The sequence below is a fragment of the Meles meles genome, chromosome 4, assembly GCF_922984935.1.
Source record: "Meles meles chromosome 4, mMelMel3.1 paternal haplotype, whole genome shotgun sequence".
In the NCBI taxonomy this organism is placed as follows: Eukaryota; Metazoa; Chordata; class Mammalia; order Carnivora; family Mustelidae; genus Meles; species Meles meles.
The window spans coordinates 27,624,531-27,640,495 of NC_060069.1; the positions used below are offsets into that span (position 1 = coordinate 27,624,531).

General features: G+C 40.3%; 1 protein-coding gene across 7 annotated transcripts in view; it reads left to right on the top strand.

The window, feature by feature from the left end:
- SEC22C (SEC22 homolog C, vesicle trafficking protein) overlaps positions 1 to 15,965 on the top strand; it is a 30,926-nt gene that overhangs the window by 1,666 nt on the left and 13,295 nt on the right. For 6 of the 7 annotated variants that reach the window (XM_046002519.1, XM_046002521.1, XM_046002522.1 and 3 more), the window contains 2 exons: positions 11,342 to 11,550; positions 14,002 to 14,165. In XM_046002519.1, coding sequence (XP_045858475.1) covers positions 11,369 to 11,550; positions 14,002 to 14,165 — 346 coding nt within the window. In that variant the 5' untranslated portion in view covers positions 11,342 to 11,368. Of the gene's footprint in view, positions 1 to 10,566; positions 10,955 to 11,341; positions 11,551 to 14,001; positions 14,166 to 15,965 lie in introns of those variants that run through there. The other variant, XM_046002524.1, reaches the window with a different exon arrangement.

Genomic DNA, 15,965 nt, shown 5'->3' on the forward strand with positions numbered 1-15,965 from the left:
TCAGTGTAGATTATGATTATTAGATTATCTACCTCATAGATAGTTATTAGCATTAAATAACATTATCAGCTTAAAAGTTCCTAGCATAATGCCTCACATTTAATATTAGCTGCTATCAAGTTCAGTCCCCTATTCTTCTTAGCTCCTATCAAAGAATTGACCTCAACCCACCCGCCCTCCACACTGTCCCCAACCAACATGTTACAAAGGAGCCTGAGTGATCTTAATTGGGTAACCAGTTCTCAAGTCTTGTGGCTGAAGATGAATTCAGTAAGGATGACATAACTCAGTATTGTTTTTTGCATTGTATATTCAAGGAGTGGGTAGTATGCCTTATGGTCAAGACTTGTTTGAATATTTGAGTACCGAATAAAACTTTTTTTGCTTGCTTATGTTAATCTTTTGCAAGCCCTGGTCATGACCTGGTCATTTAATGTATTTCTTTCACGTTTTCTTTCTCTCTCTCTTTTGGAGGGAGGAGGAGGAGGAGTATATGTGGTAGGGATTTGGGAGAGGGCTAAGTGTAAGGGGGGAGGAGAAAAACCAGTGGGAACAAAGGTGGCTTCCAGCTAGGTACAAAGTCTTTGCTGGTAGAAGAGGGATAATCTATGACATGAGCAGTTTATAAATAGATGCTGAGAAGAGGATTTAGGGAAAGGGGGATGCAGATTAGATATAATTTTCATAAAGCCTAATAGTAACTTGGGTGAGGTATATTTGATTACTAATTCAGTTTCTACTTTAAAAAAAATCTATTTAAATATTTTTTTCTCTCCAAGTAAAAATGTATTGGGGAACAGTGCTCAAAATATGGATCAGAATATGACAAGATCTGCAAACCCACATTTCTTTTCCCATGGGCAAAAATAAAGCAGCTCTTAGGTCATTCATTCATTTGCTTAGCAGTTTTTACTGAGACCTTCCTCGTGTGTGCCAGGCATGGTGTCAGGTTATGAGGCCTACTGACCTGTAGAAGGAGCTGGGAAGAACTGGAAGACAAACTAATGTCTCTGTGCGAGTACTCCGAGGCTACTTTTGTCCTTATATAATGGATAATATTTTTTTTTCTATAATTGTGGCATGATTTTCCAGATTTATACCACTACTTCTTGTTTTTTAAACTGAATACAAGTTCTCGGTAAACAGCTTTTATTTTAATTATTTCTGAGATTAGAGTACCTTCCAGTTTGGAAATGTCATGTAGTTATGGAGCTGCTCACTATAAAACATGTTTTTCGTTTTTTTTGTTTGTTTGTTTGTTTTTTTAATATTTTATTTATTTATTTTACAGAGACAGAGTGAAAAGAGGGAACACAAGCAGGGGGCGTGGGAGAGGGAGAAGCAGGCTTCCCGCCCAGCGGGGATCCTGATGCTGGGCATGATCCTAGGACTCCAGGATCATGACCTGAGCCAAAGGCAGATGCCTAACTAAGCCACCCAGGCACCCCATAAAACATGTTTTTCAACTTTTTCACATAAATCATTGGAACTATAGTTGAGTAGCAGAAAAGATTATTGACCTCCTTATAGAGATATTTGAAAATGACACTTAAACATAAAAAGCCTCATTTAAGTAAGTGGTATAAAGACTTTATGTTAATACTTTTTTCTTCAAATTTTATTTAAAAGTAATTATAAGAAGTTGCCAAGATAGTATAGGGAGGTCCCATATCCCTTTTACCTAGTTTCCCCCATTGGTTACATCTTACATAGTAAGGATAGTACAATATCAAATCTAGGAAATTAACATTGATATAAAGTGTATAAAGTTCCATGCCACTTTACCACATGTGTAGTTTCCTATAACCACCATCACAGTCAAGATACAGAATTATTGCATCACCACAAAGATCTTCCTCTTGTTCTTTCTAGTCACACTCATTCCCCTCCTCCCCACTATCCCTAACCCTTAGCAACCACTAATCATTTCTCCATCTCTGTAATTTTGTCATTCTGAGAATGTTACATAAAAGGATTCTTATGATACGTGACCTTTTGAGATAGGTTTTTTTTTTTTATTGTTGTTCAACACAGTGCTTTTGAGATCCATCCAAGTTGTTTTGAGTTTCAATAGTTCCTTTCTTTTTACTGCTAAATAGTATTCCATTATATGAATGTACTGTTGTTGTTTTTTTAACCATTCACTATTTTTAGGATATTTAGTTGTTTCCTGTTCTTGACTGTTATAAATAAAGCTGTTAAGAACAATCGTACACAGGTGTTTGTGGGGACATAAATTTCCATTTCTCTGAGATAAATGCCCAGGAGTGTGATTGATAGATCATTTGTTAATTGCATGTTTAGTTTTAAAAGACACTGCCAAACTACTTTCTCCAAGTGACTGTTCTGTTTTATAGTAACATATGAGAAATTCAGTTTCTATGCATGCCTTCCCAGCATTTGATATTTTCACTTTAAGAAATTTTAGCTGTGATTTTAATCATTTAATCATTGTGATTTTAACTTACTTTTCCCTTAATTGCTAGTGATGCTGAACATCTTTTCATGTGCTTATTTGCCACCTGTGTATTCTTTTTGGTGAAATGTCTGTTCATGTACTTCACCCATTTTCTAATTAGATTTTTTTTTATTGTTGAATTTTGAGGGTTCTTTATAGATTCCAGTTATATAGATATCTATATATCAGATATGTGGTTTAAAAATATTTTCTCCCAGTCTCTGGATTCCCTTTTCATCCTTTTCACAGGAGGTTTTGCAGATTGAATATTTTTAATTTTGATGAAACCCAATTTACTGTTTTTTCTTTTGTGGATTATGCTTTTGGTATCATGTCTAAGAACTCTTCTCCAAGTCCTGAAGATTTCCTCTTATATTTTCTTCCATTTTTATAGTTTAATTTTTTAAGATTCACATTTATGACACTTTTTGAATTGATTTTTATGTAAGGTGTGAGGTTTAGGTCAAGAATTTTTTTCCTTATAGATACCCATTGCTTCAGCACCAACTATAGAAAAAACTATCCTCACTCCACTGAATTGCTTTTGCACCATTGTCAAAAATCATTTGGCTGTACTTCTGTAGGTCTGTTTCTGTATTGTCTATTGATCTTTGTTTCTGTTCCTCTGCCAGCAGCACTCAGTCTTGACTAGTGTAGCTATATAATAAGTCTCGAAATAGGATAGCATGGTTCCTTCCACTTTATTCTTTTTCAAAATTGTTCTAGCTATTTTAGTTTCTTTGCCTTCCCACATAAATTTTAGAATAGGTTTATCTATCTCTGCAAACTATCATTCTGTTGTTTTTATAGGAAGTGCATTTAACCAGTATATCAATTTGGGTGAGAATTAACATCATTACTACGTTGAGTCATCCAATCCATCATCATGGTATATTCCTCATTTATTTAAGACTTCTTTGATTTCTTTCAGCAGTGTTTTGTAGTTTTCAGAATAGAAGCCCTATAGATGTTGAATTAAATTTATACCTAAGTATTTTATTTTAAAAATTATAGCTTCATTGAGATTTTTTTGGTGTAATTGTAATTTGGCGTAGTTGTTTTTAATTTTGTTTTCTATGTGTTCTTGCTAGTTTATAGAAATACAGTTGATTTTTTAAAAAAGATTAATTAATTTATTTGACACACAGAAAAAGATCACAAGTAGGCAGAGAGGCAGGCAGAGAGAGAGGAGGAAGCAGGCTCCCCGCCGAGCAGAGAGCCCGATGCTGGGCTTGATCCCAGGACCCTGAGATCATGACCTGAGCCAGAGGCAGAGGCCTTAACCCACTGAGCCACCCAGGCGCCCTACAGTTGATTTTTATATGTTGATCTTACATCTTGCAACCTTTTTGAATTCATTAGTTCTAGGAGATGTTTTGGTAGCCTCCTCAGGATTTTTCATATAGATTGTTATGTCATTGGCAAATAAGAGTAGTTTTGTTTCTTCCTTTTGTATCTGTATGCCTTTTATTTCTGTTTCTTGCCTTACTGCACTGGGTAGAACTTCTAGTAATGTGTTTAATAGTAACTGTGAGCACAGACATCATTGTTTGATATCTGATTTTAAAGGGAAAGCATTCAGTCTTTAACCATTAAGTGTGATGTTAGCTGTAGGCTTTTTGTAGATGTTCTTCACCTCGTTGAGGAAGTTCACCTCTCTTTTTATTTTGCTGAAGATTTTATCATGAAGAAGTGTTGAATTTTGTTAGATGTCCTTTCTATATTAATTGATATCATTGTGTGATTTTTTTTTTTAGCCTGCTAATGTAATGGATTATAGTGACTGATTTTACTATGTTTAGCCAGCCTTGCATCCTTGGAATAAATCTCACTTGGTTATGGTGTCTAATTCATTTTATTATATTGCTGAATTCTGATTGCTAATATTTTGTTAAGGATTTTCACATATAAGTTCATGACAATTATTGGCCTGTAGTTTTCTGGGTTTAACATAAGGGTGATATTATCTTCATAAAAAGAATTTAGAATTGTTTCCTCTTTTATTTTTTGAAAGAGGTGGTGCAGAATTGGTGTTAATTCTTCTTTACATTTTTTTACACATTCAGTAGAATCCTCCAGTGAAACCATCCTGGCTTGGAGATTGCAGAAGTTCTAAAATTACAAATGAAAATTTCGTAATAGGAAATTTGGTTATAAGATTGTTTAAATTACCATTTCATATTGGGTGAATTGTGGTAGTGCTTTTTGAGGAACTGACTATTTCATCTACATTGTCCGATTTATGGATGTAGAGTTGTTTATAGTATTCCCTTGTTATTTTTTCTAATATTAGGATTTGGTGCTATAAATTTCCCTCTTAACACTACTTTAGCTGTGTCCCACAAATTTTGATAAGTTTTCCTTTTTATTCAGTGTATTTTTAAATTTCCTTTGAGACTTCCTTTTTGACTCATGGGTTATTCAAAAATGTGTTGTGTAATTTTTAAGTGTTTGGAGGTTTTTAGTACCTCTCTATTATTACTTTTTAGATTAATTATATTGTGGTTCCAGATCACACTCTGTATGCATTTTAAAAATTTTGTTGAGGTTTGTTTTATGGCCCACATCTATCTTGCTGTATGTTCTGTGGGCCCTTGAAAGGAACTCTCTTGTTGGATGCAGTGTTCTTTAAGTGTTGATTACATACTTTGGTTGAAGTGTTGTTGAGATCTTCTGTATCTTTGCTGGTTTTCTATCAATTGTTGAGAGAGTAATGTTGAAGTTTTCAACTGTAGTTGTGGATTCGCCTATTTCTCCTTTAACTATCAATTTTGATTCACCTATTTTGTTTGATGTATATATGTTTAGCTTTAGGTCTTCTTGGTAGATTTTTTCTTTTATTATTATGTAATGTTCTCCATTTTTGGAATTTTCTTTGAAGTGTACTTTATCTGATTTTAATGTAACTCATTCTTTTTTTTTTTTTTTTTTTGAGAGAGAGAGAGAACATGGGCAGGGGCGGAGGGAGAGGGAGAGAGAATCCTCAAGCAGACTCCCTGCTGAGCAAAGAATCCAATGCAGGCCTGGATCCCAAAACCGTGAGATCATGACCTGAGCCGAGATCATGACCTGAGCTGAAATTAAGAGTTGAATGCTTAACTGACTGAGCCACCCAGGTGCCCCACTCTTTCTTTTGATTAATGTTTGCATGGTATATTTTTTTCTATTCATTTACTTTCAATCTACCTATATTGTTATATTTGAAGTGAACTTCTTAGAGAAAGTAAATAATTGGGTCATGTCTTTTATCAACTCTGTCAATCTCTGTCTTTAATGTATATTTAGACCATTTAGATTTGATGTAATCATTGATATATTAGAATTTAAGTATGCTCTTTTATTTTTTGTTTTCTTGTCATTGTTTTTTGATCCTGTGATACTGCATCCCTGTGAGTAATTCAAATGTCTTTTAGGATTCCATTTGTATTTATGTATAGTGTTTTTGCGGGTATCTCTTTTTATAGCTTTTCAGTGGCTGCTCCAGTATACAGCTACAATGTACATATGTATGTAATTATATGTATATGCATGCTTATATACATATACATACTTATAAATGCATATATATGTCTACATTTGTGCATATTTATGACTTATCATAGTCTCCTGAAGTTAGCATTTTACCATTTCAAGTGAAGCATAGAGACTTTACCTCCCTTTGTATCTCTGTACCCCATAAATATTTCCTCTTAAGTATTTCCTCTAAATACATTGAGAGCACCAGAAATGTTATAGTTATTGCTTCAATCATCAAACGTAATATACAAAACTTATAAGAAGGATAGTATCTTGTATTTTCCCATGTTTTTATTCTCTCTGTGGTGTTTTCTTTTTTCCTAAGATTCTTTCTTTTATTATTTCCTTTCTGTTTCGAGAACTTCCTTTAGCCATTCTCTTAGAGCAGGTGTGTTGGTAACAAATTCTTTCAGTGTTCTTCATCTAAATATGGTTTAGTTTTCCTTTCATTCTTGAAGGATATTTTTGCTGAAAATACAGAATTCTAGGTTGGCAGTTCTTTTAGCACTTGAGAAATATGTTTTCTTTGGACCTCCATGGTTTCTATGAGAAATTTGCTGTCATTTGAATTGGCCCCCAACCTCCCCCCCCCCGATATTATTTCTTGCTACCTTCAGCATTTTTTCTGTCTTTAGTTTTATCAAGAGTGACTGTTGTATTTGTTGGCATGGATTTCTTTGGGTTTATCCTTTCTGGGATTTATTCGGCTTTTTGAATCTGTTGGCTTATATCTTTTGTCAGATTTAGGAAATTTTCTGATCTCTTTGAATGCTTTTTCAGCCCTGCTCTCTTTCTCTTATGCTCCAGTGACATGTGTGTTAGATAATTTGTTATAGCCCCACAGTCCCTGAGGCTCTGTATAATATTTTTCAATCTAATTTCTCTTAGATTATTCAAATTAAGTATTTTTTTGGTTCTGTCTTCATGTCTACTGATTTGAATCATTCTTCTGTCCCCTCCATTTTGCTGTTGAGCTCATCTATTGAATTTTTTTACTTCTAGAATTTTTTAAATTCTAAAACTTCCATCTGGTTCTTTATATCTTTTATTTCTTTGCTGTGACTTTTAATTTTTCATTTGTTTCAAGTGTGTTTATAATTGTTCATCTATTGAATTTCTTATAGAATTTCAATCTGGTTCTTTATATCTTCTGTTTCTTTGCTGCGACTTTTAATTTTTCATTTGTTTCAAGTGTGTTTATAATTGCTCATCTATTGAATTTCTTTACTTCTAGAATTTTTTAAATTCTAAAACTTCCATCTGGTTCTTTATATCTTCTATTTCTTTGCTGCGACTTTTAATTTTTCATTTCTTTCAAGTGTGTTTATAATTGCTCATTGAAGCATTTTTATTATAGTTACTTTAAAGTCTATCATCTTGGTGTTAGCATCAGCTGATGGTCTCTTCTTACTCAAGCTGAGATTTTCCTGGTTCTTAGTATGGCCAGTGAATTTTGATTGAAACCCAGACATCTTGGACATTATGTTACAAGACTCTGGATCTTACTTGGATCTGTTTTAGTTGGCCTTTATGTTAGCAGGGAAGTGGGAACACTATCTCATTACTGCCAAGTGGGAATAAAAGCTCAGGTTTCCCCACTGGGCCTCTTTTTGGCTCCCTGGAGGAAAGGGGCTGCTCATTATTGCTGGGCAGAGATAGGAATTCTGTCTCCTTCATGATACAGTGGGAGAGGTTGGCTCTTTGCTGCCTGTAGCTCCCTGCCTGGTCTTCTCTGACATGCCAGCAGCATGGAGAGTGGGGGGGGGGGGGCATCTTATTAGTGCCAGGTAAGAGGAGAAGTCTGGGCTCTCAATTCAGCCTTTATTGTAGATATATGATGGCTATAGTTTTTCTTTGGTGTTTGACTGGAGTGGAATGTTTTTGTCTAAAATTTTTCTGTTTTGCTGGGCTGCATGCACATTTCCTGCTTCTTTGGATAGAGAGAGAAGGCTTTTTTTTTAAATTGTTGGGTCTTTTTTTTTTCTCCTCCTCCTTCTTTTTTTTTGTCTACATTCATTGGCATTTTGGGGTTGCCAGCTTCTCCAGCACCAGGACCAGGATATATGAGGCAAAAAGAAAACAGCAAGCTCACACAACTCTTGTCATTCCCCAGTTCCCAAAATCCCTTGCCAGTCTGCCACCTTCTCTCCACCTTTCAGATGTTTATGTTTATCTCATATATAATGTCCATGGTTTTTAGTACTATTAGTGGGAGTAGGAAAAAGTACTTAAACTCCACCTTTTCAGAAGCAGAAGTCCTCAGTTCATTCTTTTCAAGCAGTTATCAGATCTCTTATTCAAGTATAGACCATCTCATCATAGCTCATAACCTGCATTTGCAAACACCAGATCCCTACAGTATACAAAGCTCTTACCAGGCCCTGCAAAGACACAAAGATGAGCCTTTCCCTGTTTGTATTAAGGTTTTTTCATCTTTTGGAATACAAAGTACATGTCACAGAGGAACAAAATGCTGTTGTCTCTGTTCTTAGACTCTTCCACGGCAGTGTGTAAAATCCCTCCACGCCTCAGGCGGCTGCCGTCCTATATACTTACACACTCATACATGTACACAAACACAGGTGACCCTTAATATCAGTGTCCCCTTCATATAAGCATCATAAAAATTTTAAAATAAATGGATGTGCAAATAGTAATGCAAATTAGTTTCATTAGTTTACAGTACTACTAACTTGATAGAACTGACCAACGGTTTTATCTATCTGGAATGCTATTGTTTAAGGAGAGGCAGGTTTTATCACCAAAAGGATCAAGAGCGTGAAGTAGAGAGCCTGGAGGGGATGTTTGGGTCCTTTAGAGAGTGGTAGAACTGGTTCTTCAATTACTATCACTTGGGAAGTTCACTGTTTTCCTTTTTACTGGTTTAAAATCAATACCTGGCACATAGTAGATGTTCTATAAAAATAGCACTAGAGGGGCACCTGGGTGGCTCAGTGGGTTAAAGCCTCTGCCTTCGGCTCAGGTCGTGATCCCAGGGTGCTGGGATAGAGCCCCGCATCGGGCCCTCTGCTCAGCAGGGGGCCTGCTTCCTCCTCTCTGCCTGCCTCTCTGCCTACTTGTGATCTCTATCTGTCAAATAAAATCTTAAAAAAAAATAGCACTAGAGAGGATATTGGGGGTTGACAGTTAGAATACATGCATACTGTTTTCCCTTAAAGAACTCAGAATTTACTCAGCCCCCTAGAAAGGACCTTTCTTATTTTGCCTTGGGGTGTTTCTGTCCTATCTCTGACTCTCTTGGTATTTCATGGATTCATTTTCTCTCTCTCTCTCTCTTTCTCTTTCTCTCTCTCCTTTTTTTAGGTTGGTGGTGGGGAAGTGGGGAGGGTGGGAGGAGGACTCAGCGTCTTTAAATCTTGGCCTAGCATTCTTGTTGAAGTTGTTGTTCTTTCTTATCAAGTAGTGTGCTCAGAAACATCTTCATTACAGGGATTCTTAAACACTTGTCTACATGCATTGCAGAATGGCTGTACCTTGCATTCACCAAAATAACACTGTTGTCAAGGTAACAAGCAAGTTGTGGTTCTTGTTTCACCACTAAGTCCTAGTCTCACATTGATCTTTTAGTCTTCCCCTGTCTCTATCAGGGATTTGTGCCCATAAATCTTTAAAAATTTATTTCTAAATTAAATATTTCAAACATTCATGAACGTATAAGAAGGTAATGAGATTAGCCTCCATACATCCAAGCCCTGGTGACCTCTTCGGTGCCCGAGGTCTCAGTATTGGCCAAACAGCTGTGGTACAGCCCACCGGGCCTTCTGGCCGTTGGCCAGGCCCTGCTAGCCGTGCTGGGAACTTAGCACTTTTATGTGTGGAGTCATTTTTCCTGGGGCTTTCCACATTTTTATTCCTCAGTGGAATATGTGGGGAGATGGGACAATGGACTTGGTAGGATCTGTTGGCTTATAGACTAAGTTTTCTTTTTGCCTTCTCTTGTTTTTATACCACTGCAGTCTCTTCTTGGGTAAAATGGGAATAACTATTCATTTATCCATTCTAGATATGGTCTTTATTCTTAGAACTTATACTTAGGTAATGGAAATGCAAATTAGTAAAATAGAGAACAAAGACATAAGTAGATGTACTTCTGGCTGGACAAGTCTGGGAAAGGTTTCACGGAAAGGGTGGATTGGAGACAGTCCTTGACCTGGATTTAGATATGGGGAGGTCAGAGGAGTAGCAGACAAGGCAGAGAATACATCGAGCCACAGAGGTGAAGAGAAGAGTGTGTATCAGAGGGGTACCCCTTTCCTCCTGCTTATAGGAAATGGGAGGTCAAGTGAGGTTACATCTTTGGAGTTCTTTGAAAGGAAAGTCTACCAGCATCTGTACCTATTAACAGCCTATCAGGTAGAGGACCTCACAAACCCAGTCTGGGAAACAGGATGTGTAGGTGCATGACAAGAGCCATTAAAGCTGCGCTGGCCACCTCACTGATCCCTGGTGGTAGGGCTACCATAGCCTGCGTGTGTAGGTTATGCCCCATGCCAGCGCCTGCAGAGTTAATGGCTGGGGCCAAAACCTAGCCAAGCTCTGCTAGCAGAACTGGTCCAGGCTGTTTCCACCCTGAGAAGCACCTTGTTCTGATTTGCCAAGGGCACCATGAGGGCTCAGGATCTGTTTCCTTTTGTCTCTTACTAGTGCCCACATACCGTGACCAAATATTTAGGATCACACTGTAATATAATTTGCTAAATGACTTCCTTTAGCCATCTGTAGGGACTCAGTCATCATTTTGAAGACTGGCTTTGGTATCAGATGTTTGCAGAAATACGGGAGGACATACTCTGTCTTTCAGTTCCATTTTTGCCTTCTGTTCTCCCCGCCACCAACTCAGGTTGATGATCAGAATCCTTCTACCGCAGGTGAGGATAAGACAACTAAACTGTTCAACACCTGCCTCCCCGGGTGACCTGAAATGCACAGGGTACTGGACCCCACCCCTACTGCTTCCAGGTCAGGTGCCTCCAAGGTCCCTTTGGGGCCATCTTGCTACCTGTGTCCAGGCTACCCACCTGTCGTTGCTGTTGCTCCTGAGCATTTCTGGTGCAGCTTCCTTGCTTCTCTATTGCTTTCTCCCTCATCCTAGTTGGTTTCATTCTGGAAGGGGAGAGTTTCATTAGAAGGAAAAGCAGGATTACAGGTGAGGAAGAGACAGGAAAGAAAACGAAGGAGGAAGATAGGGAGCAACATAGCAGTAGAGGCCAGGAAAGTGGTAATACAGGCAACATCAGCAGTTCCAGTGGGGGTGAGGGTGAAACCACCAGAACGACGTTTCAGGCACAGGGATGTTTCTGTCACTATCATCTGCCCTCAGTAACAAGATGACCTTGCTTTCCTCAGGTGTCCTCATGACTTCCCCTGCAGACCATGTCTATGATCCTTTTTGCCTGTGTGGTGAGGGTGAGGGATGGACTGCCTCTCTCCGCCTCCACTGACTTTTACCACACCCAAGATTTTCTGGAATGCCGGAGACGGCTCAAGACTTTAGCCTTGCGACTGGCCCAGTACCCAGGTCGAGGTTCTGCAGAAGGATGTGACTTCAATATACAGTAAGCACGCATGCTCACTTTTTCAGAACATCCGCAAACTTTGGTTGACTTTGAAGCATGTGTGGGGGTAACATTAGGTGATCACGTGCTGTGATCACGTGCTGTGTCACGAGTGGGTCTGCTGTCAAATAGTGGTCTGGGCTGGTGTGGATTTACAGCCAGAGAATTAAGGGAGTGCGATTGCCCCCCCCACCCCCCACGGAGCCTGCTGCTCCCACTCTTGCCCTTCTGTTAGTGTGTGGGCTCCGGGGGCTCAGGAGCAAAAACTGAGTGTACCTGAAACCACCTTCCTCTATGTCCCTTCCTCATTATGCTCTGATTATCTAACATCCTATGGGAACTTGGTGCTGGACTGCAAATAGGAAAACTTTTCTCTGATAAGAAAGAAAAAAAAAAGGTCTGTGACTTCAAAGGACTTTCTGGGTGTTTCAGCAGTCTTTTGTGAAAACCGGAATGTAAAATGTTCTGCTCATTTGTATTTTGGATTAAATATTCACCATTATTTTTCACAGATGAAACAGGCTTTTTTTTTTTCATACGGGTGAGCAGTATTATAGCTTATTTTATAGTTATGGAGTTGAAATATTTCCCCACAGTTACCATTAATAAATTACAACATCAGGAATTTATTCTCTCACAGTTCTGGAGGCCAGAAGTCGGAAATGAAGGTGTCAGTAGGGGCATGGGCTCTTGGAAGCTCTCAGGAAGACCTTCGCATGCCTCTCTACCACCTTCTAGTGGTTGCTGGCCGTCCTTGTCATTCCATGTCCCGTGGAAGAGTTACTCCAGTCTCTGCCTTCTTGGTTACATGGACTCTGTCTCTGTAATGAAATTTCACACCAGTCATTGGATGGAGGCTACCCTAATCCGTTATAACCTAATTTTATCTTGATTGCATCTGTAAAGACTGTTTCCAAATAAGGTCATAGTCACAGGCACTGGGAGTTAGGACTTCAGCATATCTTTTTTGGGAGACACAGTCAGCCCACAAATAGGGATACTCTTTCAAATAGAAATACCCACCCTAGAGAGACTTAAGCCCTCTGGAAAGTTCCTTATATAAGGAGGAGGTTATCCTTTTTTTTTTTTTTTAAATTGATGAAAGTTTTTATGTAGGGACTTCCAATTATAAAAAGATAGAACAGTATAACCTAAAAACTCTTTGCCAGAAACATCCGGAAATGTGGGTAAATGTATATGAGAAATTGTTTTCAATGTGTAACTGAGCTTGAAAGAAGGAATTCCCAAGGTCCCAGAAGTGATGGGGAACAGAATATCAAGGCGATAAGGGTGTGAGCTGACATGGAGGCTCCTGGGGAACCAGGCAGGATCAACTCGGGCCTTGAGTTTCAGCATGCATAAATAAAGGGAGAGGCCTGTGGGCGTCCGCTGGGTGAGGCGTGAGAACAAGACCCGGGCATGAGGAAGGCCTCCTGGTCAGGCGACAGCCCTGGTGGAACCACGACAGGTGGGAAAGAGCCGCCCACCAGTACAGGAATTTATTCTCTCCGTGGCTTTGAATGGGAAGGAAAACCAAATCTCATCTAGGACATTGGAACCCTGCTTCTGTGGCTCACGGGGGACCGGAGTTTAAGTCTAGACCAAGGTTCAGAGATCAGTACCGGTTCCAGACTGATGACACTCCTGGAGGAGCTGGTCAGAGCCAGTGGAGAGCTGCTCCCGAAGGTGGGTGCCACAGCTCAGTCCTTGAGAGAGTCTTACGGGGGGGGAAAAAAAAAAGAAGCGCCACACTGGTCCCTCTCACCAAAAATTACAGAACACCAAAGGAGCTATTTTTCAATGGGTGGGAGTCAGTAGACACCGCAGAGAGAACTTGCGTCCCAGAACCTGAAATGGTAGCATGATAGTCTGAAAAGTAGTGGAAGAAGGAGAAAAGCCTGCATCAGTTTTATGAGACCAGAATAACCCCAACACCACAACCAGATGGAGACAGTGCAAGAAAGGAAATTACAGGCCACTCTTCCTTTGCATAGACACAAAAGTCCTAAATAAAACACTAGCAAACTAAATCTAGCAGCTGTGTGTACGTGAATATATATGAATTGCCCCCAAGAAGGCTTCATTTCAGGATGCCAGGATGATTAAACATGAGAAAGCTATCGGTGTCGATTAAAGAAGATTTTGCTCTATAGGCAAAATACAGAAGTAGCCTGAGGCTACTTCTCCCTAGGGGAACATGCATCCCTCGTGCAGGAATCAAAAAGAGCGATCACACAGTGTCAGTGGTAAATAGCCACTAGTTTAGAGGAAGGACAGGAAAGGCAAAGTGCCAGGAGGGCCCAGCCGAAGAGACAGTAGACACGCAGCAAACAGCTACCGGGCTGCTCAAGGCCAGGCAGGTGCCAGGCGCGGGCATGGCTGTGTCTGAGTATGGGCCAGGAATACAGGGGTCGGCCCTCCGCTAATGCAGGTGTTGCCCCTTTGTTTCAGTTTCTCGTCTTTGCGGGATGTGGCTTGCATGGCTATCTGCTCCCGCCAGTGTCCAGCGGCCATGGCCTTCTGCTTCCTGGAGACCGTGTGGTGGGAATTCACAGCTTCCTACGATACCACCTGTATTGGCCTGGCCTCCAGGCCATACGCCTTTCTCGAGTTCGGTTTGTAACCCTCTCTCTTGTATATTGCTCTCTCTTATGGCATTGTGTGTGTCGAACTGATGGTTTAGATTTGGCTTTTGGCCATCAAGGAAGACCTCTGGAGGTGCTGTAGCATGTCACTGGAGGCCAGCCTGGTCCCCTGAGATTGCACCATGATTGAAGCGGCCCGGGAAGCTTCAGGGCTTAGTGCTGGCTTCCCATCTCCTCAGAGCCTGAGGCAGCGTTGGGGAATGGTGAAACCCATCTCGGTTTTTCCCCATAGTCCTCTGAAGCAGGGGTCAGCAAACTGTGGTCCGAGGGCCAGGTGCCTGGTTTGTTTGCTTTTTTTTAAATAAAGCGGAAGTCAGCTACGCTCTTTCTTTTACGGGTCGCCTGTGGCTGCTTTGTCCCTCACCAGCAGAATTGAATAGTTGTGACAGAGACCACACAGGCACTAGAAGCCGAGAATATTGACTATGAAGCCCTTTAAGAAGACTTGCCAACCTCTCCCTGCTCTAGAGTTACTACTCAAAGGGTGGTTCCCTTATCGTGAGGTAGGTACAGAAAGTGAGAATAACAAGTGTTTAGAAATTCATACAGTAATTCGACATTCCTGCAGTCTTTTTATTGCCTTTTATCAGAGTATCGGTCTGCATCCGTTTAGAAATAAGAAAAACTGGGCCTTCACTCAGAGGTCAGAAATACTGCTCCGAAAGAGGGTAGTTTTTTCCTAGGCGTTGCCACAGAGGCCTTGTAGAGGCTTGATAATTACATCATATGCTCTGTTTTTCTCAGGTGAGTCAAGTCATCCTGAGCTCTCGGGAGAACAGGAGTTGACGTGGGAGTTGGGGGGCCTTCTGTGGCCTCTGTGTAAACAGCTGCTGTCTCCGCGATGCTCTCAAATAAGGGACTGGCAGCAGTTGGTGGGTGCAGAGAAGTGTCGCTTTCTGGAACTATTGCCAGAGCCCTCAGACCCCCTCATGTGGCCCACCAGCTGGCATTTCTTTGTCACCTAAGAGGTGCTGGGGAAGTCCCTGGGACACAGGCCTCTTGCCTGGCTGACCTGTGACACAGACAGAAGGTTCTCCCCAAGTCTCCCTGTGAGACCTTGTTCACTGCTGCTCTCAGCCCTGCAAAGAGGGCATGCTAGCCTGGGACAGACCACAGCTGTGGAGTCCCTTGGCTGTCAGTCCCTTAGCAGCTGTGGACTCTGTTCTTCTCCCCGCCTCGGCGCTGCATGTGCCTTCCTGCTAAAGCGCTGTGCGCGCTCTGACAGCAGACCCTTCCCCAGCATCATCCGTGCCCCCTGCTGAGTGGAAGGAGAATATCGTAGTAGCTATTCTGTGTATGCCTTATGCATCAGTTTGCTTTGCCAGTCTGTTTGAAACTACTTCAGATACTAAAACTTGGTAATGGATTAATAGTAAGATAAATACAATAATTAAAATGAATACCTTTCAAATATAGAATCTTAGTTTATATAATCACATTTATTTGTAATTTTTTTCTCACATGCCTTTTTTTGGGGTAATTAGCTCAAGAATAACTGTCTTTCCTTGTTAAGCTTTAAAACATTTCAGTGAATTGCCCTGGACTGTGCTATCAGAAGTGGCTGAGCTAAGACTCAAGCCCCTATCCTTTGACTCCCTCATCGCTGAGATGCTGGAGAGGATCATTGCCTTCTCTGTAGACATGCGTATTTTATGTATAATGCACTGAAGAGATTGATGAGACCGGTAATGACACGTAGTAGTCGTTTGACTGTTAGGTATGTCTTGACACTCTGGCTGATTTAGTAGCTTGCTTAGAAATGTGAACTTC